Consider the following 15,392-nt stretch of genomic DNA (forward strand, 5'->3'; position numbering starts at 1 on the left):
CAGGATTGTACTATAATCAATACTCATGACATGGTAGAAATCTATACTGGAAGTCACTATTATAAGATATGCAAGTGTCAAAAAGGATGAAAAAACCCTAAAGAACAGTACAGAACACAGATTTTTAATAGTTTTTTGACTGAGGAACTTCAGTAATGTGATTTCTAGTGAAACCACAATTCCTTTTCACTGATAAAAACTACTAAAAAGTATTAAACAAATACAGAATTCATAGGCAAACCTAGGAGTGATGCACTTGAGGTGAGGTGAAGAGCCTAAGAACAAATTTAGAGTCCAGTAGCATCTTTAAGACCAACAAAGTTTTATTCAAGGTATGAGTTTTTCATGACATGCCTGAGGTGAGAGATTATAAAATTTCATGGTGCTCCTAAGGGATATCTGCAAGACTGAAGCATCTCAGCAACAACTGCAGAAAGACTGATAGAATATGTTCTGGTGAATCTATTTTGTATGTTATATGAGTTTTAGATTTTGAGTCCAGGAGACCACCAAGAGATTTTGAGGGTATAAGCTTTCAAAAGTCAAAACTCTTTTCAAATGGGTGTTACAGTTGTCAGCCACTGCTCTTCAACAACATTTAAAGTTTCCTTCAGAGACAAATAAAGCTAGAAGCTTGGTGTCATGTAATCTAAATTTCACAGTAATGTTCACTTGTAAGAGACTAGAGAGAAAAACTGATTTAAGAAAATGGGGAAATCAGGCATCCCCTTTTTTATCCCTGATATTTTTCTTCCATTATAATTTTAGTAATTTCAATCACTATTGCTCAATCAGGAATGAAGGCTTATATAACAATCATCTCCTGGTCCATCCCATTTTACTTATGGGAATGTGAGTGACATGGAACCAATTATCCACAGCTATACTAAAATTTGGATCTCAAATAGTTCAACAGCCCATTCAGGTATTTACCTATCGTTTCACATATTAATTTAAAAAAACCTTGAAACAGTATCAAGGGCAATTGGGAATCAGGTCATAATAGTATTATAAACACTAATCAACAATAACATAACAACATAAAACTTAAACCAAATTATATCCATCTATTGCAGCTCGGTGAGTAATTCTCTTGGGATAAATTTTAGTTTTGCCTTGGGAATGAGTTGAACAGCAGTGAAGATCCTCAGCATCCATTTGGCCAAAGACTGTAGTGAACACAAACGAATAAATGGATGGATCATATACAAGTGCATCCTCTGCAAAACTGCCCTCAGCTTATATTAAAAGAACCTCACAGTCCATAAGCGTTTGGTACTTTATATTTCAACCTCTAGAAAAAATTATACTTTTTGAAAGATATACGAGAAGTTTAATTATGTTTGCCTGAGAGTGACATATTTTGAATGACCTTCATGATGTGAATTTGAATCTTGTGCAATCTTGCCAAGAATGTAGTAAGCAACATCCTGAATCCCAGGTTTTCTTTAGGAGACTCTGCACTGATTAAAATAAGGTATAAAATAAATATGGTCTGGCTAAAATAACGTGTTTCTAATCTTCAGGCAACAATTCTGAAGGGTTATGTCATGTCCTCTTCCACAAAACTAAGCCATGCCAAACAAGCATTTATCTTACCCAAGTGAATGTGACCTGGAGCAGCAGCACAAGGGAAAATTAAGAAGAATTAAGTGTTGGCATTTAGGTAATGAAAATAGCTGGACACAGAATAATCTACATCAAAAGTATTCACATGCTGTGTCAAAAATAAATGCAAATTGAAGTAAAAATAAGTTCCAGTAGCAACACTTACATACAGTAGCCAATTTTGCATGAAGCATCTCAAACACCTGCCAATTCAGTTCACATTTGGTTTGCTATTTGCAAACAGGGAGCTGATTTTTCAGTGGTTCAACTAGTCCTTAACACATTTATGGCTGTTCAATAGGCTGCTTCATTGTGTTCCTCTGCAGAACTATGCAACTGATTTTTTATGTATGTGAAACACAGTCCAATTGAGTTGTACTACCCCCAGGTTCTTGCTGTGTGAGTTCTACACTCAGTAGACAACTGTTTATATTAAATCATTCACAAAACATATCTGTCAAAAATAATTTTTGTGTTTTAATAAAAGCCTCCTCTTTGGTCCCAGTTTGAATCAGTAGTGTCTTTATGCATGTGCACTTTTGCAAAAACCCAATGTAAACCTGTCTGGCAGGAGTTCACAGTTGTTTGGTAGGAGTCACAACACAATGGGTGACTGGCTCACATCCAATCAGCACTTCTGATCACAGTATGTTCTACTGGCAAACATGTTCATGGTAACGTAACATGTGCATCACATGTGTATTCTTTATTTGCAACGTAAAAGTTTTTTAGCAAGTAGTGGTGTGACATAAGAGACGAATTACATGCATGAAAAGGAAATGCAAATGGAGGACACAATGGTAGAGTTCACAGCACAGACATTCCTCCATCTGAGCATTAAAGCTTTTAAGAAGATTCTTACTACAAACATCCAAGTATCTCTACATCCATGAATTCTAGAAGTGCTTAAAGAGCTTCTGATTCACATCAGCATTTCCTAGCTAGATTTCATTTTTTTATGTCCATAGTAAATTGTCTTGAGGGAGTGTATGTTGCATAGACTTGTTTGCCAGGATTTTCTTTTTGAAAAAAACACACAGGGAAATTTTGTGTAGAGCAAGACTATGTCTACAATCAATCATCCGCAACAATCTCAAATTATCCAGTGGGAAAAAACCCCGTTTTGAAGATTACCCCCTGCCCACACCAGTTGGAGTCTATATCTCACTCTGTGCATTATTCAGAGACTCCCAGAGTGCTGCTTATGAACACATCTCCTGTTGCCTGCTGAGTCTTTCTAGAAAGCAAGTGGGGCCAGCTGAGGCTTCTGCCCAGAGGGGTTTGTGACTGATCACTGGAGATCTGATGGGCTGAGCAGATTCAAATAACACTGTTTCGCTGATAGTTGCAACTACACTATTGGCTTTACTTTATCCCTCATTCCTTTTCCCCAGTCTTAAAAAATATATATATTCCTCTTGTCCCCTGCACTTGGGATTTCTTTGTGCATGTATGCCTCTCCAGGGGGGCCTGGAAAGCGTTCCAGCAGAACAGGAAGCACCCTCCACAACAGGGACAATCTAGCCTGCCCAAAACTAGTCCATAGGATCCAATGTTTATAAAATGTGACATTTAAACAATGTCCTTCCTGATATCTACTAAAAGCCTAATTTTTGTTTGGTTATTCTTTGACCTAATCTGATGAGGTCATTAGATATATATATACAGATGATCATTTACCAAGAAATCACATGAACCCATTTAGTCATTTATTGTACAGTCCAAAACATCAGAAAATACCATCCAAGCAAATGTACAATAATGAAACCATTTAAGAAGCCAGCTTTTTATATTATTGAATAAAAATGTAACCATCTCTCAGGCACAGGTGTGAGTTAAAATAGTGAAATACATCAAGGAATACTGCTGTCATGTCTCCAGCCGGATTGAATATAAAAAGCTGCCTAACAGTGAGTCAGCATGTGAACACATGAAGCTGCTTTACACCTTATACCACTGACCCACCAGTACTGCCTAAGATGATGAAAGATAAAATAGAAGATACATGTTAAAAATGCTGTATTTGTTAATGAATGGTCTTGATTTAGGAATAAATTGGAAGGTTTCACACACCAGATTTAGGCTATATTCCTGTGTATGCTTATATTGAATCAACCATTGGTCCATCAGGGTCAAAATTGTCTACTCAGATTGACAGCAGCTCTTCAGGGTCTCAGACAGAGGTCGTTCACATCCCCTATTGCCTGAGACTTTTAAATAGATCTGGTAACCCCCTAGCACAACAGTACTAAACCACTCAGTCTTGCTAACCCCAACTGCGGTGTCAGTGAGGTCGGCGTGCGCACGTGCGTGGACAGCTTGCAAACAAGCGCGTTACTGCGCACGTGCAGGCGCACAACAGTTGGGCACAGTGTGCAGACAGCCATGGCTCCTCCTCTGCCAGCCACCACCCACTGCCTGGTGCAGCTTTCCAGCCACTTTAGAATGACAAGGCACCTGTTGGAGCAACCGTGGAGGACGGCCAGCAAGTGGGCGGCGAGGGCGGGGCTAGTGAGGGAGAGGCTGTGGTGCCCGGAGGAGCCTCTGGAGAGGCTAGCTTGAGGGCGAGGCTTGACAGCGGTGTGGTGCTGGCAGTTGGGACGCAGCGTGCTGGGCCAGCAGCACTACTCCCTGCCACCTCCCAATGCTGCCTGCCGCCACTGCCTGCTAGCATTGCCTCTGCCTACCACCGCCGTGGCGGCCACCAATCTGGCGACCCCCGAGAAGGGTCTAGGCAATCCCATTTATTCTGTTACTTTTCAAACTCTGGTTCAAGCCTTAACTGTAAGTAGGCCTCAAACTGATCTTCTTATAAAAGTATGCACCTTCAGTTAAGCCACAGAGTGAATTGTCCTTGGGGAATCTTGGACCTGTGGCCTTGAAGCTTAGTAGCTAGTCCAGTGTTGGACGTTTGAAAATAAGGCATTCCCTTTGGACCCCCTGAATTTGATCAACTTTAAACTTCTTCTTATGCTCTTTAGACTTTGAACTCAACTCTGTAACCTATTGCTTTTGGGTATTAATGTTTAGTTAGAAAAATTATACAATGTTTTTATTTTATTTACTGCTAGTATTATTTGTGCAATTTGAAATGAATTTCAAAATAATTTTTATAACTATTCTATTTTTTAATTTTTTAAAGTTTTATAACTATTCTATTCCCAGTGTCTTAGCCACATTATCCTTGTATTTTGTTAAGCTCTTTCTGCTCTAGACTGGGGTTGCACAGTCTTGGGTAATTCCTTGATATCTGTCTCTAGGTTCTGGGAAACTAAGGGAAAAGGTTCAGAGGTGGTAGCAGCACTACCTTACAGGGAGAGTGGTCTAGCCAGGATCTCTGTTTTGTAATTGTGTCTGCCTTGCTCAATAAGCAATTACCCAGAGGGGTGTCTGAGGACGTGGCCTCCCTTGGGGGTAATTGCGAAACCCCTCCCCCCAAAAAAGGCATAGCCATATACATAATCTACATTTCAACCATAGAGAAGAAAATTCAAGAAGTTTCATAAGGGACAGGAAAAGGTAACAGAAGACTTTTCCAGTAGTTATGTTTTGCCACATATATGGAGAGAATGTATGCATCAGTTCTCCTGATATGCACAATCACCATATTGTCTGAAAGATGCAACAAGCATATTTTCAGTTTCATTGCACATACACTAAAAACCCTGGAAAAATCAGGATTTGAGGCTGAAAATTCATGCTTTCAGAAAAAAAACAGTAATAGTGTGTATCAGGAGGACTGCATGTAGTGTGTCCTCCTGCATATGAAGTAACAACTGAAAAAGGATAGAGACAAAAAAATCCAATAATAATAATACAAGTTAGGTTGCACACAATTGGCTTTGTTTCAGTCAAAGATGAAGAAATAGGAAATGCTAACACTAATACTTAATTTCACGAACCTGAGAGCTGGCTGAAGTAATAGTCCCAGGACACAATCCTACCCTGTTATAGTAATTAGGAAGGTTTTCACTAAAGCCAGGAGAAAGAGAATTGCAAGCATCTCCAATTTAAGACCTAAGGATAGCAGGTTATCCTTGCGGGTCTTCAAGGAAAATCACAGCATTTCCCCCTTACTTCCAGATGTCAGAAAAAATTTGATCCCAAGGTAAACATTAAACAAACAAACAAACAAACAAAACCCCTCTCTGACCAGAACCACTATTTTGCTTAGAGCTCTTCATTGAAGTCAGCAACCAGAGATAAGGAAAAGAAGAAAAAAAGTTTCAAAGTTTGCCAAGTAGGGACTAAAGTCAAATTAAATTGTGATCATTTTACAAGTGTCTTTATTATATTTAGTTCTTTAGGAATTCGCTAACAGTGCATTACAAATCATGGTTTCATCTTTCCAAGAATAATTTGGAGGCAGGTGTCTTTTCCTCTTCCTAATCTGTAAACATTCATTCATGACATAAATAATGAAGCTTTCTTTGATTCAGATTATATATTTCTCAGTGGTCCTTAGTATAGAATCTCCCCACTATTAATTCTTTTAGTTGCTTTGAGCATGCAAGGCTTTAAAACAAAAGTATATTTTTATGTCCTCTTAAAAAGCTTAATCATAAAGAAGCTCTCATATATGATAAACAAGGGAAAAGTAAAAATGAATCATGACTGAGCAAAAAATGATAGAAATCTAAATTTTCTTATGGAAATGAAATGAAAGTTTCTGTACCTCATGTCTCCAAACTTCTTGCTGATGACTGTCCCAACGTTGCTGAAAGCAGCTGTGGCCTTTTGTCCTGCTTGGCTTAGAGTCTCTTGAGTCTTCTTATAACTGGCAATAAATACATCACAACATAAGGAACAGTTCTAGAAGAAAACAATGTGGAGTTCTTTAGACCTGTGCTTCATCCACAGTCCTTAAAAGGCTTCAATACTCAAAACATTTTCAGTGCCCCAGTATGTTGACTGGGATTGAGAGAATTTGAGAGCTTTACTGTACAAAGATTAAATCATACTAAATATGCCCCCATTTTGAAACATCAGACCCAGTAGTTAAAAGCTTAAGTACTGACAAAACAAAGCAATAAAAAGCAACAATAGTATACTGCAAGCCGGAATTGAAAAAAGAGTTTGCAGAGGAAGATTCAGGGAACTCTGACTTGTTCACATACATGGACACATAAACTGGCCTTACAGTGAATCAGACCCTTAGCCTAACTAGGTCAGTGCTGTCTACTCCAAGAGCAGCATTTCTTCAGAGTGTCATGAAGGAGCCTTCCATATCACTTGTGACCTGATTCCGTTTTAAAAATGGAAATGTTGAGGATTTAACCTAGAACATTCTACATACAATGCAGATGCAGTTACTAGGTCATGGTTCCCTATCCAGTTTTCCTCACTCCTCCGCTCTCTCGCATAACAGCTCTGTTCTGAAGAATGTGCATGCATATGAAAGCTTTTACCAGATCTTTGTTGGCCTTAAAGGTACCTGTCAAGATCTGTCTACCAAGTCCCCATTACAGATGCCCCCCCCCTCCACACTGAAGACTAGTTTCTGAGAGAAATGAAGTTCCGAGAGAACTGCTGATGCTCAAACTGTTAAATTTTGACCAGCTTAAATTTTTAATTAATTTTTAATGAACTGTTTTCATTGCATTACTAATATATCTTTTATATGACATACACTGCCCTAAGCCAGCTCACTGAGAAGGCGGTATATAAGTTAAATCAATAATAGTTGCCAGACTCCTGCTATGATCATGTTGGTGCCAGCTGTCAATGTCCCTTGTCGTTTTGTGTATTGTCATCTGTCAGTGGGGAGCAGGCCTGGGAAAGTTAAATGATTGTAACTGTTCTTATTGCTATGCATTGCTTGCTCTTTTATGTAGTCTAATTGCCAATTTTGTCTTGGAAGGATGAAACTACGGGAGAGAGGAGCTTGGTCATTATCAGTGAGCCTTGAGCCAGCCTTGCAAGAATGATGTAATGTGTACCTGGGTGCAGGACTAGATCTCATGCCTTTTTGCTAGGAACAGGGGAAACCCTCCGCTTGTCAGTTGGGGTTTTTTGGGTTTCCAAGGTTATATCCATCAGTGTCTATCAAATTGGTTTCAGCAGGAAAAATCATGAGCTTTGTATTGCTACCCCAATAAACTGCATTTGCTGCTAACGGCAAGGGTGTTCATTGAGGAAGCTGGCAGTGGTCTGACAGTGTCACAGGATTCAAACTTAAGTCCACATGGCTCCAGACCAACATGCTCCTTCAGACCAACAGCTTTGTATGTCCAACATGCATGTCTACAAGGTCATGCTAAAGATTACTTGCTCAAAGATAATTTTAATGACATTACTTTAGGCTGATTAATGTGTATTTTATACTATTATGTCCTAGCCTGTTTAATGGAGCTGGCTTGCTTAATGGCTTTGTTTTGCTATTAAAGATTGTAAATTAATGGTTTTGTTTTATTGATTTTATTTCTTTATTTATATTAGAAGAAGAAGAAGAAGAAGAAGAAGAGTTGGTTCTTATATGCCGCTTTTCCCTACCTGAAGGAGGCTCAAAGCGGCTTACAGTCGCCTTCCCATTCCTCTCCCCATTTAGCATTTATTAATCACCACTCTTGGCCCTGCCGGCTCATGGCGATTTACAATTAAAACCCATAAATCAATAAAACAACATCAATACAACAACAATGATGGTGACACAGTCCAATTCTATAGCCTCCCCCTGCCCCTATTGTTTTAATTATAAGGCATACACATTTCCTAAACAAATAAATGGTGCTAACCCACATAAACAAAGTATGTATAACATATACAAATTCTATATGTGTAAGCTTTGTCCCCAGATTGTGAACATTGCATTTCAAACATATATATTCTTGGGAACAGGCCAGTCATATGTATATATGAGAAAAGCCATCATACTTGGTCCTATTCCCTCTTTATACATATTGGCTCTGTAACCATAATACTTAGTGTACTGAGGCAGTTTGACTATACCACTAAGAGAGGATGACGTTGAATGTTTCCCCCATTAAAAGTACATTACTACATGCAATTATACCCATAAGGTTCCTTAGGAAAATCAGAACAAAAGATGCATATCAAAAGCTATCCCATTTCTTTTCTTAAGGCAGCCACACAATGCATGCCATATTTGTTCAAATCCAATCCTCTTAAATCTGCACATGACTGATGTGTTTTGACTTACTTGCATTCATCAAGGTTGCTAAGCTGTTTTAAAAGCTAGAAACTAGCTAGTCAGCTACAAACCCATTTGCTTAGTAAGCAAATTCTCATCTCACTATTCGCTTGCTGTCTTTACTCACTGGAGGAATAATTAATGTTACTGACCTAAACAAACAAAAATCACTGTTTATTTGCACATCAATTCTGCTGCTAGCAAATATAAAAGTAAGCACAGTAGCATTCCAAATGTTTCCTGTATTTAATGTATGTCACACACATATACCATGAAAAACAATGCTTAGTTCCTTTCATCGTATTTTGGCAAGAAGTTTTCCTATCTGTTCCAGGCACTTTTTAAAAAGTCAAGAGTACTGGGTGAGGAACAGGGACCAAAGGAAAAATATAATGCTGTCAGTAAGGCAGGCAATATACTAGAGCCATCCATTGTACAACCAAAATAACTCTGACATAGCTCAATTAATCTGTTTTGGCTTTTGAATTAAAATTCTGCAACAAGACACATAATTGCTGCCACTTCACATTGATGCTCTTGCCCCTCATCTTCTCACTCATGGGCTACATCTGCACTGACCTTTAGCATGGATAACACTGACCAGGCTCTCTCTTATTAAGATTTGCAGAGCAGCTATTCTGCACATAATAGATAGTGCACTTTCAATGCACTTTAGAAGTAGATTTTCCTGTTCTGCACAGGAAAATCCAGCTGCCAAAGCACATCGAAAGTGCATTATCCTATATGTGCAGAATGGCCCCTGGATTCTCTCTTTCACTTCTTTGCACTATGGTTCCAACTGTGGTGCAAAGAAAGTTCAAATGTAATTGTTTATATAATGCCATCAAATGTTCATGGTGCTTCACAAAGGCCCATTATGCATGGCCGCTGAAATGGCGATTTCGGGTCACATGGAAAATGCGGAGGGGGAAGATACGAAGCAAACCGCTTATACACGGGATGGGACGCAATGGTGGCAAAACCCAGAGTAACCAATTATGCATGCGGCGACCCCGGCAGCGCTTCTGGTTGCGTCCCGGTCACCTGGAAGCTGCGCTTTGTTCCGCGTTTTCGGCGGCATGCACCAAATCTGCAGCCGGTTGCAGCCGGCACCATGCGTTATTGGTGATTTTAGTCGCCGCCATTCCATCCCGAATGTGCACTATTCCCCCCATGCATAATGGGCCAAAGAAATAAACAAAAGATAAAAGTTCCTGGATCTAATTGCTTATCATTTAAGATTAAACACAGAGGGAAGGCATTTCACTGAAGCTCCTCAAGTCAAAATCCAAACACGTGAATGATCTGCAGACAGTACATATTTCTAATGTTGAAAAGAGAACTTCCACTGGGGATATGGGTAGATTACAGACACACTCACAGCTTATGTTCTTTCCCTTACACAAGTTCTTATTTGTTTCCCTCTGGTCTTATTATATGGGAACTCTTTCTTGGTAACTATTTTACTTCTGTTTTATCTGTACACAATTATTATTTCTTTTTTAGTGTTCTTTTATTAAGTTTTATAATATATACAGAAAAGATAGAAAATAGATATAGTAAACACAGAAAAAATCCCAAAGATTTATATTTCTGAAGTGATATTATTATTTCTGATGTACTCAGAAGTTGCATCTAATGTTTATCCATGCTAATGTTTATCTACTCCATATCGTATCCTTAAAGTAGCTATGCCACACTTTCAAGAAGCAAATTACTATGGTACATATAATTTTGATAACCCTTGAACTATTATTTGTCAACAGATACAAATTTGTACTCTGAGAATCATAACTTTTAATGCCTTATCTTTAATGGCTTATCTTTCCAGAAGCTGCTAAATAGTTTAACCTCTGTACAATGGCGAGACACTGGAGTGCATTCACACAGCACCTGCTGTAATATTGGTCCGGCCAAGATGTAAAAGCAAACTTCATGGTGTGTCAGCTCCGTTTATCTGAAAGGAAGTGCCCCGGTATGGATTCTGTTTGCACATGACACAATCAAAACAGTGTTACCCAAGTTAATTTCTAGGTCAGCAAAATATAAGCTAGTAAACGAAAAAAACCTCAACGGCCAGGAAAAACATTTATACTACCACCCTCTGCACTCTCCAGTAATTGTACTCTGTTGTATCCCAGGCCATGACAGATGCTGTAGAAAAACAATCATGGAGTCCCAGAAATAATTATAAAGAACAATACTACAATACTGTCTTCTAGGCAGCCATCCAACATTGTTAGCTAAAAAGGAGAGCATCCATGTATCCATCATAGGAGTTGCATATAGCCTCTATGTACAGAGAATCCATTTGTATTCCGGAAGAGCAGAAATGAAGAAAAGGATTAAAATTAAGCTAATGATTGGTTCACAAAACTGAGGATAACTTTTGTAAAGAGTTTCATTTAGAGCCAGTTTTCTGAAAACTGCTACGCTAAAGGCCAAATCACAATTAACATGTCACACGTTCAAGATTACATTCACAAATGTAGACCTGCTTTCACACATGTAAACCCGCTTAATAAAAATACATAGCTTGAAAATGTTATAGGCTTCCTTACTGGAAGGAGCCAAAATAACAAATTATCCTTAAAAGGAATTCATGGAGGATTCAGATAACTTTAGTCCAATTACCCTAACACTTGTTCTGGTAAATGGGTGGGATTTTTTTTACAGAAAATTATATGAAGCATATAAAAGAACAACTCTTCAGAGGAAGAATGAGCATGGATTCTGCAAAGGGTTCTGTCTCATCAATGTTCAGTTCTTTAAGAATGCCATTAAGTGTGGAGACAGAGGTGCTAAATTAGATATTATGTACTTCTGCCAGGCTTTTTGATGAGGTGCCTCAGAAACCATTTTTCATGTTCAGAGCCAGTATAGGCATGCTGTCTACATGAGGCTTGGAACAGAAGATGGGCAAGAAACCGAATTTTATGTTTTACCAGTAAACTTCTAATGGCACATGATTGACTCATGGGTAGGGAGGGGAAAGCAGAATGCTAGACTAGAAGGACTTTGGATCTGATCCAATAGGAATTGTATGTTTTGACTCAACAATTGTTATTCCTCTGCTCCATTTGTACAGAAAAATATTTTATCCTTACAATTTAATTTCTCTTACAAATTCATCTCCTGTTCCAGAAATTGTTTCTCCCTGCAACTCATTCCTCTTTGAAATATTTTCCTCCCAACTGGAAGTTCCAAGTTACTTTACTCTCTGCAACCCTCACAAAAGAAAATGAAATCTCTGTTTCTCCCTCACTTGGCTGTCTCTACTTCAATCTTCTTTAGCCTACGCAGCTCAATCCCCATTGTTCTCACTGAGTTGCCAGGCTGCCAACTCTATTCTCCTTCTTCAGTAACACATGCCTGCTGGTTATGAATTATTTTTTGCAACCTTTTATCCAGAATGGTGGGTTTCGCATACTTTTCAAGCTGTTCAAGAAATTTCTTGATGTGTAGCCATTTATGGCATGTGTATCTTACTGGGCTAGGAACCACTATTTAACATGGGCTCACAGATTTCAGAGAACGGGAAGGGTAAAAACATAAGGCAATCAAATTAATAATTACAGGCAACCTAATAAGTCAATAGTTTTAGAATGTATGCCACTCTGCTCCCCACCCCAGCCTGCAGGCCACCCTTCATCTCTGCCATCACTGCTCCTCTCCAGGCTATAAAGTTCAGCTCTGCAGGCAAAAATGGCTGCTTTGGAAAATGGACTCTGAGACACTGTACACTTTTGAGGCCCCACGAAGCCTGAAGGAATATTTCCAACCCAGGGGTGGCCAACCTCCCTATGAGCAGAGCCTAGAGATCAAATGGAATTAACAGCTCATCTCCAGACTATAAAGACCAGCTCCCAAGGCGAAAATACTGCTGTGGAGGTTGGACAGGGTAGTTATGCAGAACAAACATTTGAGGCCTCACACTCAGGGTTGCTGTGGAGGCAAAAGAACCCCTGCAACAGTATCCAGTTTCATCTGCACAACAACCCTGTGCAGTAAGCCTCACATTTTTGGAGCGGGGGAGAAAAGAGACACACATAGCTTGGCTGCCTTTTCCCTCCAGCAGCAAGAATGGCCACAGCAGTACTGTAAGTGAGAAGGAAATCTATCTATCTATCTATCTATCTATCTATCTATCTATCTATCTATCTATCTATCTATCTATCTATCTATCTATCTATCTATCTATCTATCTATCTATCTATCTATCTATCTATCTACCTACCTACCTACCTACCTACCTACCTACCTACCTATCTATCTATCATACTTATATACCACCCTCCCCACCTTGTGGCCTCCCTGTCAGCCAACTGTGGAAAGCCTTCATGCATACCCCCTCAAAAGCACTCACAAGGCCACAGTCACTGCTGCATTGCTCTCAGAAGAGCTGCAGTTATGGCTCCTCCTCAGTACGACACAGACAGACAGAGAAATGTGTTTCTCCACTAGGCATTTGGTTGAGGATGACTGACTCAACAACATTTGCAGGTTCCCCAGGTACCCCTTTGAAGACCTGAACCCAAACTGTACTTCCTACGGGTTTGTGCTAGAAGTTATTGTTATAATGTGAACTGTTATAATTGCATTGTTCAATTCTGAAACCCACTGTTATGGTTGTTGTTATTATGATTACAATGTATATCCTACACATTTTGTGCAAACCGCCATGAGCCCTATGGGCGGGTAAAGAAATTAAATAAACAAACAAACAAATAGTGATAAACATGCATATAGTTCTTGAATTTCTCACTTTAATAACCTGATTGTACTTTACTCCATGTATTGATCAGAACAATACATACTTCTAGATTTGGGGAAGTCAATTTTCTCCTGCTTCATGTAGAGGTAAGAATAGGTAGGATAGGTAAGAACATGCTGCTTTCCTTGCTGCTATTTTATTTCAGAAATTATTTGAAGTTATTTGTCACAGGGAACAATTTGCACAATGGCAGAAAGAATGGCACAAGAGAAAGGAAAGCAGAAGCAGTTTCACTATGTAAAACCCACAGAAATAAAGAAAAACACTACCGACCTTTCAAAGAAGTTGTTACCTTATTCTTATGAGCATTATATTCTAACATACATTTATAGGAGTACAAAAAGCAGCACACTGTAGTTAGCAAAAATCCTTCCCCTTAACACAGCTTGTTAATAAATCATGCGTAGGTCTGTAGAATTATCATGTTCACATAAACAACAGGGAGACTAAAATTGCCACAATTATAGTTGTCCTCATAAGAAAGTGCTTCTAAATTTCTGGAAACAAACCAGCATACATTTAGTGCTTTTTATATAGGGTTTTTATACAGCCATACACCTGTTTTTATACAGCCATACAGCCATACAATCCTGGATCATCAAATCCGACTCCCTAGTAAAAGACCCTAAGATGTCTGTCAGAGATGGTGAGCACTTTCACTTCCACTAATAGGAATTCTTGCAGAATGTATTAAAAATTCAAAATAAAGCATACTAAAATGGAATCAGCAGATCTAGAAGAAGGCTTATACAATCATTTATGGATAAAGAAATCAACACAAGAAAAAACTCATATTATTAGAGATGGACTTCTGAGAATAGTTCTCACGTAAGAACTTACTGAGTACTCCAAATTGCCCACTGATGTCTCCAATAGAAGCTTTTAACAATAAGAATGTAAGAAACAAAAATTACTTTTTGATCTTTTATGTCAAACCCAAGTGCTATCAGGAGGTCCACCAGCAGGACCAGCAGAAGCCTTCCCACAGTACCTCCACAAGTACTAAGAATACTTGTGCATCACTCCTCCAGACATAGTGTTCCATCTTATGGACTTGTTCCAGATGTTTATTGAATCTCTTTTGAATCTCTCTATGCTTGTAACCATCACCACGGCCAATTGTAGTGTATTCCTCATGTCAATTCCGCTTTCAGTGCAGAAATAATTCCTTTTATCTTACTGTTCATTAATTAAGCTTACTGTTCATTAATTTCATTGAGTGACCGACCATGAATTCTTGTACTGTGAGAAAGGGAGAAAGGCACTTCTTTCTTTACCTTCATTTTCCATTCATAATTTTGTAAACCTATGCCATTTCACCCTTCAATCATTATTTCTCCAAGCTAAAGATCCCTAATCCCTTTAATATTTCTTCATAGAAAAGGTATTCCACCCTTTAATAATCTTAATTGCCCTTTCCTCACCTTTTTCATTGCTATAATAACTTTTTTGAGGTGCAGAACCGTACACAATATTCCAAATGAGGCCACACCACAGATTTATACAGGGGCATTATGATACTAGCTGATTTATTTTCAAGCCCCTTCCAGGACAATTCCTGCCAGTTAGGATTTTTGGCTCCATTGTGAATTACTCTGCACTTGCCCATGTTGAGTCTCATTTGCCATGCTGACAACCACTTCCCCAGCCTCGACAGATCCTTCTGGAGCTCCTCACAATCCTACCTGGTTTTCACTGCCCTAAACAACTTAGTGTCATCCACAAATTTAGCAACTTCACGGTTTACCCCAAACTCAAAATCAATAATGAACAATCTTTAATTAAATTTTCTTGGATTGAACATACATTCTAAAAATATACAAAAATAAAATTTAAAATTAGTTAAATACAGTTAAAACA

At 38.7% G+C, this 15,392-nt stretch overlaps 1 protein-coding gene across 2 annotated transcripts in view; it reads right to left on the bottom strand.

Moving 5' to 3' along the window:
- TPD52L1 (TPD52 like 1) overlaps positions 1 to 15,392 on the bottom strand; it is a 53,670-nt gene that overhangs the window by 8,173 nt on the left and 30,105 nt on the right. Inside the window, exons 4-5 of one of the 2 annotated variants that reach the window (XM_077300277.1) lie at positions 6,284 to 6,385; positions 1,600 to 1,614 (exon numbers count right to left, since the gene is read on the bottom strand). In XM_077300277.1, the coding sequence (XP_077156392.1) occupies positions 1,600 to 1,614; positions 6,284 to 6,385 (117 nt within the window). The remainder of the gene's footprint in view (positions 1 to 1,599; positions 1,615 to 6,283; positions 6,386 to 15,392) is intronic. The other variant, XM_077300281.1, reaches the window with a different exon arrangement.

This window comes from Paroedura picta, chromosome 1 (assembly GCF_049243985.1).
Source record: "Paroedura picta isolate Pp20150507F chromosome 1, Ppicta_v3.0, whole genome shotgun sequence".
NCBI lineage: Eukaryota > Metazoa > Chordata > Lepidosauria > Squamata > Gekkonidae > Paroedura > Paroedura picta.